The sequence below is a fragment of the Anneissia japonica genome, unplaced genomic scaffold (genome assembly GCF_011630105.1).
Source record: "Anneissia japonica isolate Jap-2015-1 unplaced genomic scaffold, ASM1163010v1 scaffold4988_len2956909_cov206, whole genome shotgun sequence".
NCBI lineage: Eukaryota > Metazoa > Echinodermata > Crinoidea > Comatulida > Comatulidae > Anneissia > Anneissia japonica.
In genome coordinates this window covers 714,811-735,806 of record NW_022696345.1, presented here as the reverse complement: position 1 = coordinate 735,806, position 20,996 = coordinate 714,811, and the positions used below count along the sequence as shown (strand labels likewise).

At 32.2% G+C, this 20,996-nt stretch overlaps 1 protein-coding gene across 1 annotated transcript in view; it reads right to left on the bottom strand.

The window, feature by feature from the left end:
- Positions 1-20,996, bottom strand: part of LOC117101925 (voltage-gated potassium channel subunit beta-2-like) — a gene marked incomplete at its 3' end in the record, with an annotated part of 39,681 nt that overhangs the window by 5,476 nt on the left and 13,209 nt on the right. The window contains 2 exon segments of the mRNA XM_033242038.1: positions 8,471-8,514; positions 9,656-9,749. Of these exon segments, the coding sequence (XP_033097929.1) occupies positions 8,471-8,514; positions 9,656-9,672 (61 nt within the window).

Genomic DNA, 20,996 nt, shown 5'->3' with positions numbered 1-20,996 from the left:
CTCTTACTCTGTTCCATAGCTGTCTTCTAGGAATGTTGAATTTTAATCAAGTTTCAAGTCAAATTAAAGAAGTGCTGATGTTAGAGGCACTCTTGCGTTGCCAGTCGCCCAACTGTCTCATCATTAAGCATTTTCTTGTACTCTATGTCAGAAATATTTCTCTTTTATTTGTATTTACATTATCACAAGCCATTTTTCATAAATAGATCAAAATAGTAATTTAAATACCTTAATTTGTTTTCTAGATTACATTCTTACTGTAGCTGCGATATATTTAAGTATCTGTCATGGCTATCATTTGCTAGATGTGAAACAGGCTTTAAAATAAATATAAAGCAATTCTTTGTAGGGAATGAATATTAATAGAAAATAAATAAGTGTGATACTATTAACCTTTTAGAATGTTCGACCTAACCCACAGAAATAATTTGTATGATTGTAAAATCATGCAGAATGCATTCTTAGTTAATTGCATTATCATCAGATGGGTGGAAGGTGGGTGACTCAAGGGAAAGGCTCACAATAATAATCAAATAAGAAAAATCAATTTTGATCTGTTTTGTAGAATATTATTATCAGGTGAGAATTTTTTTATACCTTTGTTCCGCAAACTTATTTGTTTTTTAAAGATCGTCAGAGGACGACGAAAAAAGAATAAAAATTAAATTTTGTTTTCTTATTTAGCAAATGGTTTGCCAAAAACATCCTGAGGGAGGAGTAAATAAATGTAAACAGATGGTTAAATGATTTATAATTAGGAAGAAATACACACGTCTTATTTTTGGAGATTTCAAGGCAGCAGCGGGCATATTAAAAAATAAGAAAAACTTTAAATTTTTTTTAAAATTTCCATTTTTTCATGGCAGTGGGTGTGGTAATTGGCCAAAAATAAAATAAAATTTTTATTTAAAATCATCATTATTGGCAGGCAACGGGTTCACTAAACAAGGTATAAAAAGGGTCTCACCTTATTGATGGCCAGTGGCGGTGCCGGGGGGGGGGGGGAAGAATGGTGGAAAGACCAGTGTTTAAGACCCTGTGTAAGATTAACAACAATCAATTAAATAATTAATATCTTCATATAGGTAATCCTATATTCTATGTGGAGTTCTCATAACCTTTAGGTACAATTATAATTTTTTCCATGAAAACTGAATACTCTATATTGAACAAGTCAACAAAAAATTGTCAGAAAAGGATTGTTTTTTTGCAATTTGAAAATGAAAACATTACCTTATTTTATCTCATGAATATTCATACAAAAAACTGTGATGCCTGCAGTATCACAAGGTTAGACCAAAAATACTGTGATAAAAATGTTAGCAACATAATTTAACACCTAAGCTCATCAATCATCATTAATGTAATCATTTTTTTTTTAATGTGGACTCATAACATTTACGTACAAATTGTAATTTTTACCATGAATCTTAAATACATTGAACGGGTCAACAAAAATGAAGTGTCAGAAAAGCATTTTTTTGCAATTTCAAAATGAAAGACATTCACTTATTTTATCTCATGAATATTCACATAAAAATAGTATCACAAGGTTAGACCAAAAATACTTGGATTGAGTGTGAAATGTGATAAATATTTTGGCAACAGAATTTAACACCTGAGCTCATCATTGGCAGGATCATATCGACAACCACCGAGAGGCTCAGCCATGTCTGAAGCGCTTGCCATATTAGCCAATCAACATCAATACTTTGCCTAGCAATGGGAGATAAATCAAATTCGAATAACGTTTTTAATGAATTTGGTATTTCTCACTCCTTGGGACAAGTTTTCAAAGGCGAGTTGGTAAAGTGGGTAAGCCTACTTGATAACCTTGCTGTGTTCAGTGTTGTTATAATAATAATAATAATAATAGATGGATTTATATAGCGCAAATAAATGAGGTCTCTATGTGCTAGACAATAATGAAGTGAAGAACACAAAGAAAAAAGCCGGGGAAAAAAAACAAAAAACACCAAGCTAGCACCCAAACCGAAGTATTAGTATTATTTATTGTAGAATTACATTGTGGAATACATTGAAATGACTTCAATCATGTCATCATGTTGATGGGCTCATTCATTCATGCATGTTAGAATGTAAACATTCTAAAATATCCACCCAGAGATGGATGGATTTATGCGGCTTACTTAACCACCTTCAATTAAGATGCTGGTAAGGGCCTAGTACATGCGTGGCTATGACATGCGTGGATGACATACGTGGATATGACATGCGTGGATATGTCATGTGAAATCAAACCACATTTATTAACTCAATATCTTACCTAGCTAAGCTACCCACTAATGTATACTTTACAAAAGGAAGTGCTCAAGTCATTTTAATACTGTATCACACCTCATCATGGCCCTGTCTGACATGTATCCATCATTAGATATTAAAACTATCTACTATTCAAGACTCAAAGTACTTTAGTAATTATGATTATTTTTTATTATTTTTTACAATTTAAGTTTTTAGTATAAAATAACTCAAGGCCAAAGGAAAAAAAAGCACTTTAACAAACAAAAAAGACAATATAATATAAGGAATGAAATTAAAAGATAAATGCTAAGGCAATAATAAATATGCAATGTAAAACTGAATAACAGAATTCAAATCTATCAAGTTCTTACAATTCAATTGGTTTTAATTCAAAGCCAATTACTTAAGCTTTAATGTAATCACGCAGAATGAGTGTACGTGGGAGGGTGTCTGTACGTGGGTGTGTCATTGTGTATGGAGAAGTGGTTGCCAGGGGGTAATGTAATCATGAATGCCTTCTCAATGCATAGCTTCAGGTATTGATTTCTGTCATTCTCATCATCTTCCTCATCATGCCCTTCATTATCCTCTCACAATGATTTCTCTGTTCGTTACCATCCTCCATCATCAGATATCCATTTAAGCCTATAAAATATCCAGCAAATTTTATGTATGTTTACTTGATTTTAACAACTGATATGTACGTGATAATTCCAAAAGACCTTCACATAGAACAGACAGACTAAATTCATAGAATCCGTTTCCCAAGTAGGAACATAAACTTCACGCCCATAAATGACAGCAAGAAACACGTTTATGGGCACAGGTATGATAACTCAATATCACAAGTCGTAAAAATATCTGCATGTATCAAATATTTATAAGGTTATCAGACGTGACCGGTTAAAACATCATACAGCCAAGCTCATCATTCTTAGCACGCCTCAGACTGAAGACATAGGGAAAAATTTAGAATTGGGAAACATAAAAGTATGAAGAATTGAATGAAAATTGCTATATGTGTCACATTTACATTATTAAGGTTCTTTAATATACTGTACACATATATTTTCAAGGGCAGAGATAAACACATTTGCTTTAATATACTGTACACATATATTTTCAAGGGCAGAGATAAACACATCTGCATTCAATAGCACACACAGCACCACAACATTACCTTGTATTGTGGATAATTGACATGTTGTAAACTATCTTTTAACTACCAATTTTATTGTACCTGCATTACCAAACTCATCGCCATGTACCCCTACCATTTTTTTTTTTTCTGCTTTTTTTTTTTTATTGTATTCTTCTTTTTCATTTTCGACACATAGAGACATTATGTATGCGCCTTACAAATTTAAGATTGGATTGGATTATGACAATAATTTATATTATAAGTCAATAGTGACGTCATCAGTGCAACTTCCAATTTACTTGCCTATCCCCCACAGTCCACTAATTTTCCAATTAGTGGACGCTTTTAATCCTAATTTTCAACTTGGCAGGGGCGTATAGTTCTGCTATAAAGAAAATCCCATCAAGGTTTCTCCGTCTCAACTTTCACTTGCGACATTCCATCTGACGTCACAGGTCACGACCTTTAGCCACAGAACACCAGTTGGCCTGATGATGCGTCCTGGATTGGACGTGAAATATCGCTATTGAATAAACAAGTAAATCCAGTAGAAACATTCTTAAATGTAAACAAATGAATTGTTTATTCTGTATAATTGTACATTGTCTATTTTCCTATATTTGTTTGAGTAATAATAATATGGGATGTTTATATTATTATCCCATTCAATCAAGGATCAAACACCTATGGAACACACAGTCAGTCCCTTGGGAAGTGATCCATATCAAGTATTCCATATCGTTGCAACTATCATCGCATTACCATTCAAACCTACAAGGTACCCTACCACTTATATTCCTGGGTGGATTAGATGTGATTAAAGTGCTCAGTTGCCCGAGGAAACGAACATTGGCTTGTTTCGAACTACAATTAACACTCTTTTAATTGTAAACTGAATGCCTTACCACTGCAACACATGGGTCCACCCAGTTAACAATTCAATATTTCGTGATGATGGTCATAATATTACTGATTTGAGATTTATAGTGTTGAGAAACCTTGAGGCGCTTTAATAATGTTACAGTTTGTTGTACAAAATGTTTTTTTGCTTAACCATAAATTACATATTTGACTTCCGATTAATAATGTTGCTAACATTCCTGCAACGTGATAATGTCATTTTCTGACATAACCTAACACAACTTTCATGAATGTTATGTTTAGTGTGTGCTGGGTAATATAGCTCTCATCTTGTATTTTCTACAATAAACTTCTATTCAGGAGACTTCAAGGATTTTATCTTTACTCATAACTTTTGTTCTGTTGTATGGTCAAACCTCTCCTGCGTGAGAGTGTTCCTCTGTTTTGAAAGAGAGAGCCAATAAATTAAAAATTAAATTAAAGACAAAAGTGTCCCCCTAATTAAAGGGGTTAACTGTAATTTTAATTAAAAGATATATTTTACATTGCTTCTTGTCAAAAATGGTGTCCCCCTTAATAGGGGTGTCCCAAGGGAGGGGGTCCTATAGTATATTTGTATGTGTAAATCTTGAATCTTTATTTAATATAATATTATATAATGTACCCCTATCTTGTATACTTACATGTTGTATATTTTGTGTCGTGTATCTATTTCGTATATTGAATATTTATCTTATATTATAATTATATCTTGTATATATACAGTATACCTTATCTGTATCGGTCTTATATACATCTTACAGTCTATATTACACATCCCATTGTCTATTGGATTATGACAGATACTGTGCTATATGATTAAAGGACAAATGTCCTTGTATATATAATATTGTATAATACTTTAAATTTCTATTAAATTTCAGTGAATATGGGAGAGCAAAGGGAACATACTGTATGCTGTATAGTGGGACTCAGACCCGCGATATGTTAAATCTCAGTATTTTTTTGTAGCTTCTTGTATTTGATGATTAAAGATTGAATATATACCTTTTGTGCCTGGGAAATTAAAAATCAAACTTTCTCATAGAAACACGATAAATATTAATAGTACATAAAACGTTGATTAAAAATCTATAATAAATGAATACAAAAATGGTAAGCAGAAACATGGTGATCCAAAAATGGGGGGAATTGCATGTGCTGAAGCCTATGCATTGTAGCCATTATTCATTGCAATTTTAATACATAAACTTAAATATATTACCGGTAATTATAAAAAAAAGTGATACTTATTCTTTTTTCAGTATATTCAGTATTCAGAATTCAGAAATGAAATGATTATTAACATACAGTACATTAAATTATAACTGTTTTGACATCAAAGTTGACATTGTAAATGTCAAAGAGTAAAGTTCAACACTTAAATATCTCCAGGTGTATTGGTAGCAATACCTTATTGTTTGTTATGAAAAAGCAGAATAATTTGTATTATTTGTAAGAACTTCTTTAATGCTATCATAGTCGAACAAAATATTGATGTTTTCGTGCTTGAACGGTCATCGACAGCATTACCAAGCCAGTCAGCCGACATAACCAATGCAAACATTTTCTCCTGCAAATTCTACAATCTTCAAGGAGAAGCAAGCTTTCCATTCAATCAATTTGCCTGATCTGATTACTGAATTAAAATCGACAAATTTTCACACCATGCCCGGCAGACAACCATACCAACGACATCACCTTGTAATGTATTCATGCTTTATGTTCCTGGAAAGCATATCGATTGGTAATTGAAAACATTTATATTTATATATTACCACTTAGTATTAAAAATGTCAAATTATTTAAATACAGTAATTATTGTTCAATGACAACCATCCCCTTTTAATGTGTTTATTTTAATGATATTTATGGAGAATTTTCTGAATTGTGATTGGCTAATAAATCAGGAACATGTGAGATTAAGTTCTATTCCTGTTTTTCCCAAAAAGACCTCAACTGGTGGTAACCACTGTGTATGACCTGAACCCAGATCTTACATAACCTTTGTCCCTGGTTTAATTCCATCCACTGCTCTCCTTAGGTTTTCGCTGGAGAGCAGTACACTCTTCAGAAGAGTAGAGGATTGTCTCCCAATGTACTGAACTAGAAGGACCCCACTGGAAGTAAGTTTTCAGGCTATTTGTATGTTATTCTTTACGTATTTTACACCAAAGAAATCCAATCTCAAATCCAGCCAAAATCACCCAGCTAAATTGTGCCATAATTATTCAAGAATGTATCAAGTGTTTCGATTCCTTTACTTGGATTGAACTTTTTCTCGGATTGCAATTCATTTGACGCTAAAGTAGGTCAGACAAGAAAAGGATGCAATTCAGGCCTGACTTTGACAAACCCATTTAACAATCACTTTTAATTAAAAAAATTTAAAAAAAAACAACTCAGCCAATTAACTCAACTAATAAATTATTCAATCAATTAACTAACAATTCAATCAACTAGTAAACGAATTAATTAATCAATCAATCAATCAATTAATCAATCAGTGAACCAATTATTCCAATAAGAATTCAATTTAACAAGAAATCAAAATATCATTTATCAAAATTTTAAAAAATTATGATTTTAATTATTTTTTAGTACAGAGTACTACATTCCTGATATCACATCATTTGACACTCCTTTGTAAATTAGCAATGGTACCTAAGTGGTTGATAAGGATGAGCAGGACTGGAAAAAGTGCGCGACCATGCTGTTCAACAAAGTCAGTCTCTACTTCATCAACCTTTAATCATTCATTCAATCATTTATTGAATTAATTAGTCAACCAAACCAGTAAGTAAAATAATTCATCAATTTATCAAATGATCGATACTAATCAATCAATCACTCTAATGATCAATCAATTGATTACATTATTTGAACCAATTAGGTAATAAATTGATTCATCAAATAATTCCATCTATTCAGATTAATTATTATGATAAATCAATCAATCACAATCAATCAATCTTGATCAGCTTGTAAAGTGACATTTAACTTCAGAAAATACCTAGATGGAAAAAAAAACTCATCGATTGATCTGACAGGTTCAAGGAAGTACACAAGAAATGCATACTGGGTAACAAACGACGTAGTGACGATAATTCACAGAGAAATCAATGCCGACCACTATCAGCGGCATAAACATGTTACTTACGTCGACGTGATCTTCATAAATTGAGGTCACATGAAGAGTACAAAAAGTTTTTGATGCTAATGGGATCAATGATAACCATGCACTTTTAATGTGTTTGTTTCAATGATATTTGTTGAGAATTTTAACAGAAGTGAAGAGGGAGTGGGAAGGGAGGGGGATGCTAAACCCTGATAGATTAACAAAGTGAGGTGCCACAGAACATTTGCAATAATAATAAAACAAATAAAAACTTGGTTGCTGTATATTGATTTTATGCTTTTATTTTCTGTTTTTATATTTTTTCTAAAATAATTTTCATTAAAAGCCCTTGATATTTGCGTGACGTTATTATGTATTTATTTAGATATTTTACAGATAATAGAAATTATATGATAATCTTCATTATCAAAATAAACTTTTGTCACACTTGAGATGTATTTCATCGGTGGTAACATTAAGTAAGAACATAACATTAGGTGTACATGGCCCTTAGATTTTTTTTGCAGCATGTACTTACAGTTATAGTTATAAAGAGCTTACTATACATTAATCACAGCAGGTTTTTTATGCAAGCAAGATCACTGAAAGTAGTACAGTAGTGCAACTGGACTAGCTAGGCCTCACTCAAGGATATTGTTGACAGTTTAATGGGTCAACCTTGATACACTAAATTGGCAAACACCAGACTAGTCAGGTTAAAAGGTGCTCTATTTACTAGGGCCCTGTACACATCATGATATAAAAAAAACACAACATATAAAAACAAAACCACATTCAGAAATAAAATCTTGAGGCAGTTTTTCTGGAGCGTTCAGATTCAAAATCAGTCACGCATAATGCGCAACGTCTTCAAATGTCGATAAAGTGTCTTGCCGAAGGACAACAAGTAATGTGACCATTGTTAGTCTTTAATCCATTACTTTTGTTTGAAGGCCTAATCTTACTGATGTGCAACATGGCTCCCCATACAGTAGATTAGTTCACTTTTAAACTTTATTATTTAATTCACAATAGTTTGTACTTACCAAGTCCTAAGCATGATACCCTTAGGCCTGCCCTCCCAAGATTCCTGCAGAAAATCAAAATATTCACCAATGATAATATACTTAATCTTTGTGCATCTTTTAAAAATTTGAATTAGTATTGTCTCCTATATAATATCATAAAAAATATTTTTGAAATTAACTTTCAAAAATTATTATTTTTTTTATTTTGCAAGGGACAATGGATCTTGCATTATAAAAGTATAAATTGTTATCTATAATTATTTTGTGAATTTATATTTGAACTACTTTATGTTATATAAATGTTAACAATTCTAGCCTATTGTAATGATGTAGTTATAATATAGTTAAATCCAATTAAATATTATTTTGCTGAGAATGAAGGTGCATCAGAAGTCATGCATTAATCATAATGAAATATATACGTCTTAAAATTAGTGGATCAGAACGGGATGCGATTCTCTGGGATCAATAACAGCGAATCTAAAACGCACGGTTCATTGACCGTGACGCCAATCCATAATTAAACTGCCAAGTAATCAAACAGATATACAGTACTAGGTGCAATGGGAGACCTTTTTATAGCACATATGTAAATTAGTCTGAAATTTGATTTTTGAGGCTGAAAACAGACCAAAAACATTGTTGCAATTAAGGTTGGTTATAGTCTGCGATATATATATAGGGTGAATTCTATTGTAGGCTTTTATATCCAACCACCATTCACCCCCACACATTTCCGCTGGTAAATGGTAACCACAGGGCTAATATCCATCACTCACCCCCATATTTTGGATGGTAAAATTCCTATATAATTATTATTATCAACAACAGGACTAAAATTAAATATCAAATGTATTATTAAAGCATAAAAAGGGGGTGTTAAGGTATTATGGACTTCTTCATAAATTTTTGATTCTTGGGAAAAACAGGCTTAGACAATACAAGGTATGTTACTAGCTTTATACGGTATATGTCCATCTATAGTATGCTGGTCATACAATGGTCAACTGAAAAATAGGGCTTAATTTGTAATTATTCATTATCCATGAAAAATAATCATAATATTATGGTATCTGTATATATGTAAATATTGATTTAATATGTATGCATATTTAATGTGATGGTAGGGATACCACATAATTTAACCAGGCATTGATAATCAAATCATTTCCACAAAATTGATAAATAAACACTCATTCTTACCTATATTGCATATCCATGTTGCTCTACTGTGTTGCTCCTTACAGCGTTTGGCGAAGGAAGCCTACACCATCATTAACTAACCATGCTTTCTACCCTACAAAAAACATTCAAAACAATAACTTTGAATAAATACAAATAGTGTTTGATATTAATGCTATTGTTGTATAAATTATTATTGTGCAATCAGAGAATAAAGGACATGCCTGAAAGAAAAGTAATGCAAATAAAACATGGTTGAATCATGAATGATATTAATGTGTGGGCATATATTAATTTGATTACTAAATAAATTATCATATGTGGCAAAGACAAGCCAAACCAGTCACTCGTCGCAAATTGTGTTTCAGAGAAAATAGCAAAAACATGCTAGAATGTAAAATTTTTTAAAATCTATTTTATTTCACTAAACTAAGGTTCATGTATCTATACATCATGCTGTGCTGTTATTTTTCCCAATTTCAATGTTAAAACAACACTTTTTAATGATTTTATAATAGTTTCTGCATGTGAAATGCCTGAAATCATAAACTTTGAAGGCTGATTTCTCATATATTGTTCTTTAATCAGCTCGATGCTTAAATGCTTGTAACTTCATAAGGAAATGTCGGATTTGAATGATTTTTTTACCATTTTATATCTCTTATTTTACTCTTTAACCCTGTATTAATAACTCAAAATCGATGTTTGCGACGAGTGACTGGTTTGGCTTGTCTTTGCCACATATTATTATCATGAATAATTAACTAAATTTCTATCGATTAAACATTAGATTAATATATAGAATAAACAGTTCAGAGATAATCACTTTACTGAAAAAATAAATATTTATAAATAATTAATAAAATCTCAAATAGTAATTATAATTTAACACCATATTTAATGGAGTAATTCATCAAGTAGAGCTCCGAACTCAAGAATCGCTCTCGAGTAACATGTGTGCTGATGGCGAAAGAGCTGTGACCAATACCCATGATTTATTTTGTTAATGAAAGGGATAAAATCAATCTGAAAACAAAAAAATTTAACATGGAGACAAACTGAACCAAAAATAATGCAGAAGCACTGTAAGTCACGGTCCACCTCTGCATGAACTTTAGGCTTAACAAAATTAAACCACATGATGGAGTAACTCACACCACGGTCCAATAGACCTTTCCGGAGTGTCAATCAAACTTAACAACTGACTAATCAGAACAACGCTAGGAATACGCGCGCGTCTCACAAACACGTGTTGTCCCACAAACGCACGTGTTTGCGTATGTTTTAGCATTGTCGTCTTGTGGGACCTTAGCAACAAAATCCAATGGGCGGGGCTTAGCGGAAAGGTCCAATTCTCTCATTGGTTATGATATACTTTGAAGGAATCAAAGTTCTTTGGTAAACACTTGTTTCTATTTGTGGAATCAATGCATCGCTGATATTTTTATGAACAAAGCATGGTGCGTGACTTGACGACTGAGATCAAATCGATTACCAAAACAATTCATCTCGTAAAAAATCTATTTTAGCAAATAAAATTTAAAAATAATGAACAATAACCACATCAGCAATGTAATGTTAATTATGCACTTTCTGGATGTGGGAAAAATAAGCATGAGAAATAGAAGAATGTTGTGTGAAATATGCAATGTTCAGGTTGTTTACATGTAACCTTCTTTTTAAATCTAACTATTGTTGTAAGTACAATCCCTTAACATATGAGAACATGAGAACATATAAGATTTGCCATCACAAAACCAGCATCTGTGACCAAAAAATGAAAATTTACTTTTTTATATTCTTAATTTCCACATTTTAAGCTTTAAAATGATGGGTCATACTAGAAGCGACTTACTCTTGCTCAAGTTATGAGTAAAAGTATTAGGACTTCTCTGTACTAAAGTATTACCGCCACGTTCTTGATAATTAACGATTAACAATTAGCGACAGTATGGTGGTTTTGGAAAGGCAAGCCTCATATTGGCTTAGTTCTCACACGCAGAATCCAGATCCTGCTAACCGTTAGCTGCCGTGCGTCCATTCGAGAAAATCCCGATCCAGATACCAAAAATATGATGATCGAATCACTGGTCAATAAGAAGCTGGAAATTGTAAACGCGTATGTGTGATTGGTTGATGATAGAAACACGCTCAACTTGCTAACTGATAGCGCTTTCTAACCGTTAGCGGTATCCGGATACTGCTAACAGTTAGCGCTAACCGATCGGGCATTCTCACGCAGGTGTTAACGGTTAGCTCCCGATCCGGATACTAGGGCTCTAGTGAGAACCAGGCTACTGTCTACTTGGTATGCATGATTTTTTTTGTCATTAATTTATTTCTTATTTATACAGTACTACAGGGAATCTATGCTCTATCAAGCCACTGTTCTCCCACAGGATGCACCATGCTTTATAATTGCATGCCCATATATAGTCATGATGTGCCTATATATGGTCATGATGTGATGTCATCATGACCATATTTAGGCATGTCACATGTTTTTATCAAATAAAATTTGATAGTCTGGACGGAGCTTTAGAGAGTTAAGATTTATTTTTTGTAAGAAAAAAAACTTGGTGTTTATAAGAATAGAAACCCCTGAAGCTGGGTGTGGCAGGCAGGCACCGTAACCATTATACCACAATTTCAACATTTATGATACATACTAATTGCCTTTTTTTTGTAACAAATCACAGTCCACTCAACCAACAAATGTCTGATTGATGCGATAAACCACTGGCACTGAATATAAAATCTGATGAGAAAATAAAAATTTGAATAATTGATAGAAATTAAAGTCATTTGTAATGGGAACAGTACTTCAGGGGAAAGTAACTGTAGTTCCTCTCGAGAGACTTTAATCAGCATTTCAAATTATTTTTACATATTTAACCTAGATAATGATATGTTTAATCAATTTATCTATGCATAAAGGAAATAAATTTTAAAAAATCCTGTGGTGGTTTATTTTTGGATCAAGCATCGACTTGAATTACTAATAACTAATGGCCCCGTCATACCTTAATGCATATGCCGAAGTATCAAAATTTCTCTAAAATGCTGGCATACACTGAAATATCGATGCTTTTTTTCAATTTTTGGCGGATACATAGCGCATTCATAACGTATTGGACATATACATAACGTATTAGTAACTTATACAGAACGTTTTGGTAACTTATAGAAAACGTATACCAACGAATGCTTAGCGTGTTGCCGGCGTTCACAACTTCCCTTATCACAACGATAGTCTACCTTATGCACAGCGCGCGGCAGCGTATCACCGACGATCACATGACATAGCCTACAAAAAGGCTACCGCTCATCGATTCAAATCATAACTACACTAGATATCACAGTTACATTACCGTATCGACATCACCCCATCTTAATATACATATTCCCCTAAATGCTGCCAATACGCCATTATACGGTAACTGTAAGTTAAAAACACGTTCAGCAAGTTTGTGGTCGTCTGTAACACTTAAAATACATAATACACTCGTCAATATACGTAGGAGATAAGTTCGTTTTAAGTTACATATAAGTTCAAAGCATGATACTCATAGGTTGGTAATACCTTTTTGGTACACTAGAAATTATCTCGACGTATTTCGACTTTTGAGTAAATTACAAGTAACCTGTGTCAACGATCGCTTAACTTACCTACTATATATGGCCTGCATATGTGGAACGTATGAGCCATACGCTGGTATACGTCGAAAAGTTTTGTGCATGCACAAACATTTTCAACATTTTCGACGTACTAGGACAGATACCAGCGTGCTCTTAACTTATAGGAAACTTACGAAACACTCATTCGACGTACGCCAGCGTATTTGCCAATTTTTTCATACATCGGCATATGCTGGCTAAATCGTCAAGGTGTGACTGGGTCATAACAATTATAAATTTAACAAATTGAAAGTATGAAAGAGATAAATATAAAAAATGCAATAAATTAAGCATAAAATCATTAAGAACAGAACAACGGTTTCAGGAAACTCCTTGGCAGGTCCCTATCCACAACTACTGCTAATATTGATCATGTATGCGTGTTGGCTTGGGCCTCAGTTTCTTATACCTCACCACCACCCTCCAGGCAACAACAGCGATAATAGAATGGTCCATCAAGGAATTTGAGCTGTACAATGTAAATTATTAAAATGATGAATTATTATAGATACAGCATCAAACTGTAGGGGCAAGTATCTGTAATAACCATTAGCATAAATTTTGAATGTTTGAATGAATGTTTTTGTCTGATGTGTTATCGTACCGAACACAGTGGCAGATACAGGAATTTGAAATAGAGGGGTCCTGGGAGGGACTTTCATTGAAGAAGATTTATACCACCATGATTTTTTTTGGGCTGAGGTAAAAAAAATTATGATTATGGCACATTCAGATGTCCAGTAATAACACTCTCAGAATTTTAATATAGTTTTTCTTTTTTTATCATTTTTTTTCATAATTTAGAGAACCCAAGGCAAGCTGGGCTCCCCTTTAATCCACCTCTGAAACACTCAATATGTCTCCAACTACTTGTGAAAAAATGTATTTGGTACAATCACACATCAGGTTGGGCAAAACCGTCATTACCATAATAATACAAATGATAAACCATAAAATACTATAATTAGCAAGGCAAATTAAACCACCGAGAAATCTTGTGGGTGTTTCAATAACTACAAATACCAAGCAATAGTGAAAAAATATATTAATCAAAGGCAATTATCAATCTGGCTTTGGCATTTAGTTAAAAAACATATGGTATGGTGAGTCCTAAAGGAGGACACTCTCCAGGTATTAGTATTCTGATATTAATTTGACTTAGTGCTTGTAGAGCATTTGTCTTGCTGTTTGGTTTCCTTGGCCCCTGAGCCTAAATCTGTATTAAAAAAATATAGTTTTGGTACAAAAATATGGCTGTATCAAGGTAATAATAAGGCTTTCCATACAGATGGTATAATTCCACAGTTAATATTTAATCTATAATTAATAGGAGTTTTAATGACTACACACATTTGGATATAAAGTGATAATTAAGAATGTGTAACTATAATTTCCTATTCTAATTAAAACTTAATGGTTTTTAGTATTTTAACTCAGTGGAACTAATTTGCGTATGCCCATGTATATCATTTATTTCTTTCAACTCAGGCTCTTTCAAATATTTTTTGATCCACATTAAAATGCAGGTTGCTCACAGTAGCCATTTTAGCTAAAAAAAACTATGATTGTTGAAATTCAAAATATTTCTTGAGAACATTTTCGTTTTTCATTTCATTTTTTTATTTTCCATTATCAATAAGTAGTATTTTCATTTCAAAAGAAAAAAATGCTATTTTTTTTTATTGAAAAATGACTGGAACATTAACATGTCAGGACAAGTGAGAGTTAACCTTTAACCCATTTTTTTAGTCAACAAAGTGACACATTACTTGCCTAAATCCTTTTTAAAGCAAGAAAACACAACTCCAAAAACAGTTTAAACGACCACACAAAAAGAGATCACACACTTACTACCCAATTATCGCGTACTAAGTACCGGGTCAATTCACTTGTCTGGCACGGCACTTCCTTCACTGACAGTCTTCTACTATGACAAGATGGGCAAACATATAAAAATGGGAAAAAAGAAAAACCGGAACGAAAATATATCTCATGGGAGAGATAATGACAAACAACTACTTTGCTCTCAACTAACAACCTGTTATAAAAAAGCTTTGATGGATTGTGCTGAAATTTTTATATTTGTATATACAAATTGGCAATTAGCATTGTTTTTATAAGTACTTTGTTTAAATGGTTTGGACAACTGAAGGTAACACACTTGGTTCAGTTGTTTGTAAGTTTCATTGTGATCAGAGTTTATTAAAAAACCTGACAATTTGATTATGAACTCAAAATGGAATTATTTGGGTGGAAATGATGAATTAATCAATATAATCAATAATTATCTTTACAATTGGTACTCTGTGCACACATAATTGTTACTTATCAGTTTGAAGGTGTGATATAGGTTATAGATATTAATCAATTAATGTAATAAATTATTAAAATTAGAAGCAGTTACAGCTGGATAACAACTTATAGAGAACACAATAAAGTTATTGGGTTGGTCAATGTTAAAATGATCAAATTCTCATTACTAATACACATAAGGGTAATACAGTAATAAAAAGAACTGTATATTAAATATTATTTTACTTATTTATTTTTTAATGAAAACTTAAATGATTTTTGTTTTAATATTACATTTCTTTTAATTCAAAGTATTACCCAATTTGATGATGCTAGCTAATGGCTAAATGCTGTATAGTAATAATTCTTGCTGAATATACAGTAGCATATTAAATACAACCTAGTGGATAAAACCTGGTTATCGGTCTTTAAGAAGTAATTACACTCCCTAAGTATCTTCTATCATTCTAATTATGGGGCTTATAATCTAAGTCTTTCAGGTAATAAAGATGATTAATTAAGATTCATCCATCTTTATCTATGATTATGGGTCTCATAATACATTAACCTTCCATTACTTACAGATAAAATAATATGATACTATCACACAGATCACCTCCTACCGTAACTTAGTTCTACCCTGACGCTTAGTTCTGCGTTGATACTTAGCAGATCTCGGATGTATACCTGTCTGATTATTACATGAGCAGGATACTGCACACTCCAAAATTCAAACATGGAATCAAGAGCGGCTGATTAATCAAGACATTCATTAACGAGTCTAACAAGTTGGCACACACACGCTTTTTATTCACCTGTAAATCAGGAATTATCGCTGCTACTTGCATGCAATAATGCTCAAAGCCTTGCACGCTTTCATCATGGTAGATTGATGCGTAAGACATAAACGTGATTGGATTGTGTATGACATGGTTTTGTCAATCTAAACAGAAAAATGCTTGTAGCTCATGCAGAATTATCAGTATCCATGGCAATGGAAATTAAGATAAGTTGAATTAAATTGCAGTAGAGGATGATACACTCAGTATCTTAATATTCACTATTCTGTCATACATACGTAAAACAAGTAAGTAAAACAAGAAAAAAATGGAAATTTAAGAAAAAAATTAAGGTTTTGTTTTTCTTTATCTTTATTATGCCCGCCACTGCCTTGAAATCTGCAAAAATAAGATTTTCATCTGTCTGGATGTTTTTGGCAAAACTATTTGCTAAATAAAGAAACATAATTTTATTTTAATTTTGTTTCCATCCACCCTCTGATCTTTAAAAAGTAAGCGAAATAAGGTATAAAAAAAGTGACGCCTTAATTATTACTAATCTATACAAGGCGTTTTTTCTACCTTCATAGCAACCTATATTTTCTTTTTTTAAATTTCATGATGATCCACTCCTTACTTTTAGCCTAAAAACAGACAAACAGAAGTGGATATAAAATCTCCTTGGTGAAAGTAATAATATTTAGGTCACAAATGTAGGTCAAGACAGCTTATATCAGGCTTTTTATTGATTATTTTTTATAGATTAAATTATTAAACAGCATATTAAAATATACTTGGTTACAGAAGTATTATGTTACAGTACAGTACATTGAAATATTTTAGCAGAATCTGACACCGATCCATAAAAATGCCATGTAATTTTAATGATTTTCAAGATGACTTTTTGTAGAATTCTTAACAAAATTAAGTGGTTTTACAGTGTCTTAATGTGTAAAGTATACAGGGAGAAATTCAAAAGCTTGAGCAAATTAAATTTACATTTAGTGTGTGGATGCTGTCTCTTTTATCATTTATATACAATTATGTAAGTTCATTATGCTGGTTTTATGCCTTTCTGTATATAAATATTGTAATGTGGTATTTACAAGGAAGTACGGTTCATACAGCATTAAAAAATATAAAAATACTTACAATAATAATTTGTTGCTGATTGTTTTTTTGATGTGTCCCTTTAGGAATAACTACCTCGTAGACCTACTATATGGAAATGTACTCAAGTACACATATATTTATTAGTGGAAGTAGAGTAATATTTGTTAAACCGTGTAACAAATATTCACAAGCAATATCGAAATTTTATATGTTGTACAACTGATTTTTCTAAGATACAAAAACAATATATTTTGATGAAAACTTGGGAGCGGTTTATGAGGTACAGATTTCTGTATATTTAAAAACGGGGAAAATGGGCATTAACCAACCCTAATGGGCATTAACCAACCCTAATGGGCATTAACCAACCCTAATGGGCATTAACCAACCCTAATGGGCATTAACCAACCCTAATGGGCATTAACCAACCCTAATGGGCATTAATCAACCCTTTTTCTACCTTTTCCTCCAGTTTCTGAATGTTGAGAAATCTGTAACTTATTAACTGCTCCCTGGTTTATCGTCAAATATCAATTTTTTTCTTTCTCCGAAGCCTGGCTTTAATGACGATGGTGATTATGATAAAGATGCTGATGTGGTTTAGATGGTGATGACAGTAAAAATATTGACGGTCGTTCCAATGATTATGATGATGATTATGATGATGACATTGATGATGATGGTGATTGATGAGGCTGCTGATAATCTGATTCTGAAGTTTCTGCACTCTAGATATTGATCAAAGCTTAATATTGATAAAACTAATCAATATTAACATCTCCATTTGTGCTTACCCTTTGAGCAACAACAAAAACGTCACCAAATACACAAAAGAAATAAGCTCAAGGAAAATGTACACAACCGTATTAATAGCCGACTCATTAATTCAATGATCATAACAATAAGCACTCAATGATATTACCGGCGGGAAAAATCTTCATTTTTCTAGTACAAGGATGATAGCGATCTGTGAGTAACGACCTCATGTCTACCAGTTCCACGACATTATTGTACAACCACTTTGCAAGATGATTTATACTCCAAGTACGGTTTTCGTACTAAGTGGATGTTTTTTTTATGTATTTCACCTTCAATGCAAAGATCCATACATGTATTAGGTTTTTTTATATCTTTCATTGTCAATTTATTATTTTTTAGTAATTCAGACTCAAAAAATGAATACAAACGTAATTTACTATTCTGTTTTTAAACTGGTAACCGCTCCTTCCACCTGTAACCTGGAGAATTATACATGACAATAATTTAGTTCATCAAAATAACATTAAAATCTTGATTGATAAATCCTTAGCAAAAAGAACATGTAAAAAGAAGTTTGTAAATTGACAATGTGTTGTTGTGTAAGTATATTATTATTTTTTTTATTATTGAATTCATTTTTACTTTACTGTACATAGTTACCAACCGTATCGCATCATGCGGGACGGTCCAGCATTTCAAAGTGACTTTGGATGAAACACGCATTTTGGAGAAACACATGCGTGATCACAAATTTTCACGCATTTAGCACAGGTCTATGCGTGATAACGAATATGTGGGAAAATGTACTTAAAATTAGAAGAAATTGGTTTTATTAAAAATATAAAAACGATCATGCAGTAACTTGATAGTATTTGTGTGAATACTTAATTCACTGATGCATTACTAAAAATTGATCAGTATGCCTATTTATTTTTTGTTTAAGTAATGAAATGTTTGTGCACATAGTTTGGGTGCTCAAATTAAACATAATGTACATTGAAACTGTACTAAAAATATTTATTTTTTATGTACTATACCCGGTATTGTCAACAAATACTCTCTGAAATCGTTTTAAAATAGCTTAAAAATGCTGAGATCATCAGAGCGCCAGGCGCCCTGGACCCTGACCGGGGCTCTGTCTCTGGGCCTGGCAGAGATGCCCACCCCCCTAGCCAACTTGTGTAGTCACACATATAAAATCTCTCAAGTTGGTAACTATGCTGTTTTTCCCTTTGATGCACCGTAACATATATACAAACGATGTACATTATAATTTGCGGAGTTGAGTACAAAGAAAGATTTATAAAAAAAAAAAACTATGATGTAAAGTTACATATTCCCAAAAGACTACTGCATCAAAATAATTGCATGGGCTCTTCCTTCACTCATAAAATTAGAAAACAACTAAAATCACATCATGATCGTCATACAGCAATACTGTATGTTTCTCTACGCTAAACGGGCCTCTGGTATACACCTAGAGTCAAGGAACACACTCCCAATCGAATTTATCACTTTGAAATTAATGGAACAAATTAACTGACTGCTTGCATCAAATGTATGGAAACGTAATTACAGTATGTCTGTTAATATGAAATAGGTAAGTTTTGATGGATAACTTAATAAATATTTGAACGTCTATACTGGACGCACTGCAGTAAATGTTTATGCTGATTTTGATGATTCAGATGACGATTATGATTAGACTGGTGATTATAATGATAATGATGAAAATAAAATATTGATAATGACTATGTTCATGATGATAAAATATGATTATAATTCTGATGTTGGTGATAGTAAATATCTGATGATAATTATGGTGATGAAGATGATAATGATGAAAATCATTTAATTGATGAAAAGTCAATAATATTCACATGATATAAATTCTTTAAAACAAATCCCATCGCTCTCAAACTGATAAAATTAAAAGCTGCCACAAAAAGGCAATTTTAAGCAAACACTTGACTTGTCTACTGTGAATAAAGGGATTCAAACTACAGTGTTTCTTGTGAATATTAAAATAACTTTTTGATGTACTGACAATGTTAGCAGAACAAAAAATAATGGCATATTTTTCATTAATTTATCAAACATTTTTACAATCATTTGCTGTATAAAACTAATTCATCTGTTATTTGTTGACTATTAATAATCTGTTTTTTTCCCTCATTACTATATTATTAATTGAAAGCTAGTAGCCTACATTTGTATACAAAGCGTAAATTCATCTCAACACAGCTGACATCTTGAATATCAATGAGGGTTTCTTTGTTGGTTGCTTTCAGGTTCAAGACTATCTGGCGCATGTCAATAGGTTTCCTTACATAATACACAATAAACGAAGGAATTCCATTACAGAATCAAAAGCCTCAAAAACCTAAAATATAATATTCATAATACAGCAGCCTTCAGGGAACGACATTACCTTAATGTTAGTTATTGTCAACCACTGAGCTTATTTGCATATATGAGCTAATATTTGGATCTATATACAGATATTTTTTGGGTAAAACATGATATGTAAGAACTTACTGACTCATAATATTTACGTTGATTGCCAAAATGATTATAAACACGCACGACAGAATATATTTTTGAATATTAGTGTTCACATCAGGAACTAACACAATCAAAGTAGATTGTGTTTATAATGGTTCATGAAAACATTAAAATAGCGAGTCAAAATAAACGCGTATTGCTTGTCAAGCAATTTTGTAATCTTTACATTACCATAC